Here is a 5,568-nt window from a genome sequence, read left to right as displayed (position 1 = left end):
CTATTCCATTGTAATTCATGTCATATCAATAAGAATTCCTTCTCTCTACTTTGCTCGGCAATAATCTTGTTCTTCTTTTATTATTTTATAACACTACGCAGTTTTTGCTTTATTTTACTTCTCTAACCAACACATTATTATTGAGAGATACTTTTAATACTTTCAAAATTCTATCAAAGCACTTTTTCAAATTGCTGTATTTTTATCCTCGAGCGATATTAATCAAAAAAACTTGTCCCTCCGTCGGGGGTCGTTTGGTTGGGAAACAAATATCTTAGGATTAATTATTTCGAGATTGATTATCCTGGGATTTGTACCTCACCCTCCTATAGGGATAAAAATAATATACAATCTTGGGATAACTAATTCCGAGATTAGTTATGCGGCGATATTATCCCAAACAAATATGGGATAAATTCATCTCAAAAATTTAATTTTGGGATTGATTATCCCTTATCCCTCATACCAAACAAATCCTTATTCTTTTATGGAAATTGTGATCTTCATTTACCTTCCGTCAAAAAGTGCAATTTACTTAATTATAATATCTTAGAACTGTATATCCTATATTTACAGAACTTCACGGCATCAGTATCTCCCCAGACTCCAGATTAATACCAAGAATAATAGTTTTAAATAATTCATGTTCATCTGGGTTTGGCTAAAGCTCTGTAATTGTAAGTCTATTCACTCTATCAGTAATCGAGTCCGGTCGTATTTGATGCATTATATTACAAAGTAATGTTGTAAATTGTAATATCCTCTCCTCCTGTGTTTACCTCTTCCCACAAAAGACAGAAAAAAAGAAAATAGAAAGGAAAAAGGAAAAATATAAGTGAATTCTCTGGTATGACAAAAACTCATAGGTGTGAAGATTTTGATCCTAATGCTAGGGAGAGATTCTCACTTGGAACAGAGACAAACAAAGACAAAAAATCAACTCTTTCTTAGAGTCAATGATTGCGGTAATCTTGCAACAAAATTGCATATAATAACTCATTCCAGGTATCAGGTACCCCAGGTAAGCACCAGTGGATGCAATCAGCATAATTCTTTGGATCTGATCTTTGTTCTTTAGTCAACAGTTTTCCCCTTCTTTCACCAAACACTGAAGTATGTCCATCTTTTCTGTACTCAGACAATTGTGTAATATTAAGCAAACGCACATTAACATGAAGCTTTTGTATGACTTCTTTCAAGATGGACATGATATGAAGATTAGAACCAGTTCCCCAATATGGTCGTCCTTGGATTGGATGTGTCTCGTTAAAGCAGTTTCCATCACTTCCACCCTTCCATTCCCACTTCCTGCAAATGAAGATAATTTATCTTTAATGCATAATGGATTAAAGATGGTAGGTCAATTTGGGGATAGACTATCTAATCTAAATAGAGGCACAGAGGCATTTGAAGCTTATGATTTCGAAATTTTACATCTTTTCAAGTTAATGGGTTTTAAATTAATAATTTATACATATTCAATTTATCTTTGTAGATAAATACACAATTTGAGCCAAAGCTATTGAGTTCGGTTGAACCTTTAATTGACATGGTAGCTTTGCCCCTGCATTTACAAGATATTTGTGATAGTGAAAGCTGGCAGGTGCGTGCAAGTAGGGCGAAACAACATCATTCCAGGAAAAAAAAAAAAAAAAAACACTGAGACGAAAAACACTAGGTGGGTTCTTCGCATTTGTCTAAGCCGTAATGATGAAGTTATCGCATAAGCTCGTACAAGTTGGTCTGAATACCATCGTTATACCAAGAAAGTGGAGATAAAATCTTTCAACAAAGGCAAAAATGTTAGGTAGTTTCTTCCCATTTGCCTAAATTTTAGTGGTCAAAGTTACGTAATACATATGCTAGTAGGAAATAACACCGATGCTCTATAGAATAGTCGAGATGTGCACAAGTTAACCCGAGTACCGTGGTAATAAAAAAAAAATCGAAACGGAATATTCATTTAATCAGTTGTCTCACCACAAATGTGTTGGGGACATGGTGACAAAGAAGACCTTTTGTTTTTGAGGATTAATGCTTGAGTCTATCCAATTTGCCCAAGTTTCTAACGCCAATCTGTATGCTGTGGTCACGTTATATTCTTGAACACTGTCAGGAGATCCATATCTGCAGAAACAAAACCAGTTGGTATATTATTCAAATCAGGCTCAAGTGCCACAAATTTATTTATTCATTCCACAATATTATTTCTTTTCTATGAGAAATTAAGGTGCGTACTTACGTTGCATTAATCAAAGGTTTATGCATCCACCAAACATAGCTTTCAAAAACCAAGAAATCAACTCCTTCCCAAAGTTTTTGATGCTTTTCTACAGAGTCAAGCTTAACTAGTCGCTTCATTACAGTATGTTTGGTTGCATGATCTGAAATGGATTCAACTATAAAAGGAGCCCAGTAATACTCAATCGATGCGTTAAATTCCTGAAACACAAAAGCAACTAAAAAAATTCACAATTTGAGGTGACAAATGGTGAGCAAATATATGCTTAGATTGGCTTTTTCTTCTTAAGCTAGGAGAATTTTGATACCACAGTTGTAGAAAGAACAGGAAGAGAAGGCTTGGAGTAACGGTAAAGTTATCTCCGTATTATTTATAGGTAACGGTTCGAGCCGTGGAAGCAGGGACGACTAGATTATCTGAACCACCTTCGTCGAAAAATTACATTGTACATATAGATAAAATATTAGGTTTTAGAGGTGTATAACGTATACTGAATAGTGAATATCCTTTGTCGAGCACTTTTTTTCTTTCAAGTATGAATACGCTTGTAGAAATTCCTGGCTTTGCCACTGCGAGGAAGCAACCACTAATGCTTACATTAGGGTAGGTTGTCTACATCATACCCTTAGAGGTAGGGGTGTACAACAGAAACCGATAAACCGCACCAACCCAATAATCCGAGTCAAATCGAGAAAAAAAATCCGATTATGGTTTGGTGTTAGAAAAAAAATCCGACCATAATTGGTTTGGTTTGGTTTTAACTAAAGAAAGTCAAACCGAAACCAAACCAACCCGACATTACATATATAGAAATTTTAGATATATTTAATATATAAATATACTTATTGTGATGTAATTTATAAATATTTCTTAAAAATTTTCATAATTTTATCTTTTAAGGTATTATTTCAAGGTTGGACTTAGAACTTTTGAATGTTCCAATAAGTTTTATAGCCATCAACATTAGTAAACTAAATAATGCTAACAAAAGACATTCAATTCAATACTATGAACGGGAATGTATTGAATATCTATATTTTGTTTTGCAATAATTTAGATAAAAATGCATAACCTATTTTTATTTTTCTTTAGCGTTTAGTCATGTAATTAATACTCCCTTATTATTCTACTTATTTTATCAAGACTTAGTACTTTTAGATTATGTTTATTTTTATTATGGCTTTTTAATTAGCAATATTTATATTGTTGAATATTTTAGGATAATGCCATGACACATCTCATATTTTATATTATTTTCTAGGAAAATATTTTATATAATTGTATCTTATTAGGATTAAAGAAATATTTTGAGCACAATTTATATGTTTTGTTCTACGAAGATTTTATCGAGAAAAACCCCCGAAAAAATCCAAAAACCCGATAAAATCCGAGAGTAAAAAACCCGAGTTTTATTGGTTTGGTTTGGTATTTAGATTTAATAACCCGACACAATTGGTTTGGTTTGGTAATTGTAAAATCTGAACCAACCCGACCTATGTATACCCCACCTAGAGGTGTGGCCCTTCCCTCGATCCTACGTGAATACAAGATACTTTGTGTACCGCGCTGCCCTTTTTAGTTGTAAAAAGAACCGAAGAATTAATTAATAAGCACCTCAATTCTGAAAATCTTTCTTGGAGGGATTCTTTGAAGGGAATGATCACCATCTGGAATCACTGATTGAACAAGGCATACCATTGAATCAAACATGCCTCTTTGTATTGAGTCTCCAACAAACATAAGTCTTTTGTCCCTCAGCATCTCCAACATCTTCAATGCATTAAATCTGATGAACAAACATTTATAAAAGAACCAGCCACAGAATTGTAAGGTTAATTTCACATAAGGTTATTCAGTTTTCAGTTTATCGCACCAAAATTATAAAACTAATTTTTGTAATGGAAAATATAACTCAACTATGCCTTTGTATCACAGAAAATAAAAAAGCAAGAAAATGTTATAATATTCTACTCCGGAAACACATGTAGGTTACTATTTTCAAAAACTCACCTTACATTATATCCGAGTGACACCACTAAAATTATTAAAATATAATTTTCTAACCCGCTTAAAAAATAAAATAAAAAACAAATATGTGTTACATGGTGAAAGATATTTGGTACTAGGTCTGATGAAAATGAGGTTTTTGTGCATTTTTTAAGTAGTGTCATGTGGATATTATGTAAGGTGAATTGACGAAGGAATTATAATTTCATGAAAATTTATACACGTGGCAGATTAGTTATATTTTTCGGGATTGAATTTAGCCTTTTCTGTTTTGTTTTTTTTTTTTTTTTTTTTTACTTTACGTGGTTTATGGCATAGTTGAGTTACTTTTCTACAAAAAATTAGTTTTAAAACTTGGTGTGAATGACCATATGAAATACTCTAAAAAATACTCTAGAAAATATTGTTATAAATGATATATGAGGGATAAAAGAAAAGGCAAATGCAAGAAACACCATGAAAAATTATTTTTTGCAGTTGATAACATAAAAAAACTATATATATATATATATACATATATATGTATGTACCTGGGCAAGTTGCAACCATTAGGTTGCCATCTCCAATTCTGATAAAAAGAATCAATCCTTCCATTTCTTTGACAAGTAACTTGTTTAACCAAATAAGGACAACTTTCTTCTTTATATAGTGGATAAGTAACATTGTCCCAAACCCAATTCCCATCAAATACATTACAATTTTCTTCAATTATCTCATCTTCAGAAACATTAATAGGCACTCTAAGAAACTTATTATGCCAAAGAAACTGGAATTGGTTGTTTTTCAAGTTATCAAGTAAAAATCTCACAGTTCCAAGAAGAAAGAGAGAGGCTAATGCAAGAGGAAAAAGGAATAGGATCTTACGATCCTGTGTTGGATGTGTTGTCATTGGGAAAGCTAGTGGGAGTGGAATCAAGATCATAATGTCATTTAGCCATTTTTATGGTTTAGAGTAAAATAGGAGGCAATAGTGTCTTGAGATTTAAGCATACTTGAAATGTTCTATGCAACTACTAGTTGGTGATTATGTGAGTTAGGTACATCAAGAGCCTTTAAAAAGATGTCCAAATCTCGCACGCTCGAACAATAAGTGGGGCGTTTGAAAATTAGAGTTGTGTTTGAATATGGATACAATTTGGAGCTGTTTTTGAAATTTTTTGAGTGAATTAAAGTGAAAATTTTGAAAAACACATTTTTGGAGTTTTTCAAATTTCCGAAAACTGATTCTGAAATCAAATCCTTGCATACAAAGTCAAATCAGAGCTTCACGCAAAAATGCTAGTAATTATTGTAGGAATGACTTTATCCCAGACAAATTG

The 5,568-nt window shown here is 32.5% G+C and overlaps 1 protein-coding gene across 1 annotated transcript; it reads right to left on the bottom strand.

The window, feature by feature from the left end:
- Positions 1 to 695: 695 nt before the first annotated feature.
- Positions 696 to 5,208, bottom strand: LOC104212590 (protein trichome birefringence-like 31). The gene is made up of 5 exons (XM_009761895.2): positions 4,780 to 5,208; positions 3,857 to 4,028; positions 2,243 to 2,442; positions 1,981 to 2,127; positions 696 to 1,308 (listed from the first exon to the last, which is right to left on the bottom strand). The coding sequence occupies exons 1-5, from the start codon at positions 5,169 to 5,171 to the stop codon at positions 954 to 956; spliced, it is 1,266 nt and encodes a 421-aa protein (XP_009760197.1). The 5' UTR covers positions 5,172 to 5,208; the 3' UTR covers positions 696 to 953.
- Between the last annotated feature and the right edge of the window lie 360 nt (positions 5,209 to 5,568).

The sequence above is a fragment of the Nicotiana sylvestris genome, chromosome 6 (assembly GCF_000393655.2).
Source record: "Nicotiana sylvestris chromosome 6, ASM39365v2, whole genome shotgun sequence".
In the NCBI taxonomy this organism is placed as follows: Eukaryota; Viridiplantae; Streptophyta; class Magnoliopsida; order Solanales; family Solanaceae; genus Nicotiana; species Nicotiana sylvestris.
Note: the sequence above shows the minus strand (reverse complement) of the source record. Positions and strands in the feature narration are given on the sequence as shown.

Excerpts from the sequence above, each read along its gene's own strand:
- LOC104212590 (XM_009761895.2), bottom strand. The coding sequence starts at position 5,171 with ATGATCTTGATTCCACTCCCACTAGCTTTCCCAATGACAACACATCCA. Across the intron at positions 2,443-3,856 it reads GAAAGATTTTCAGAATTGAG|GAATTTAACGCATCGATTGA; the intron begins GTGCTTATTAAT and ends TTTGTGTTTCAG. Across the intron at positions 1,309-1,980 it reads ATGTCCCCAACACATTTGTG|GAAGTGGGAATGGAAGGGTG; the intron begins GTGAGACAACTG and ends CTTCATTTGCAG.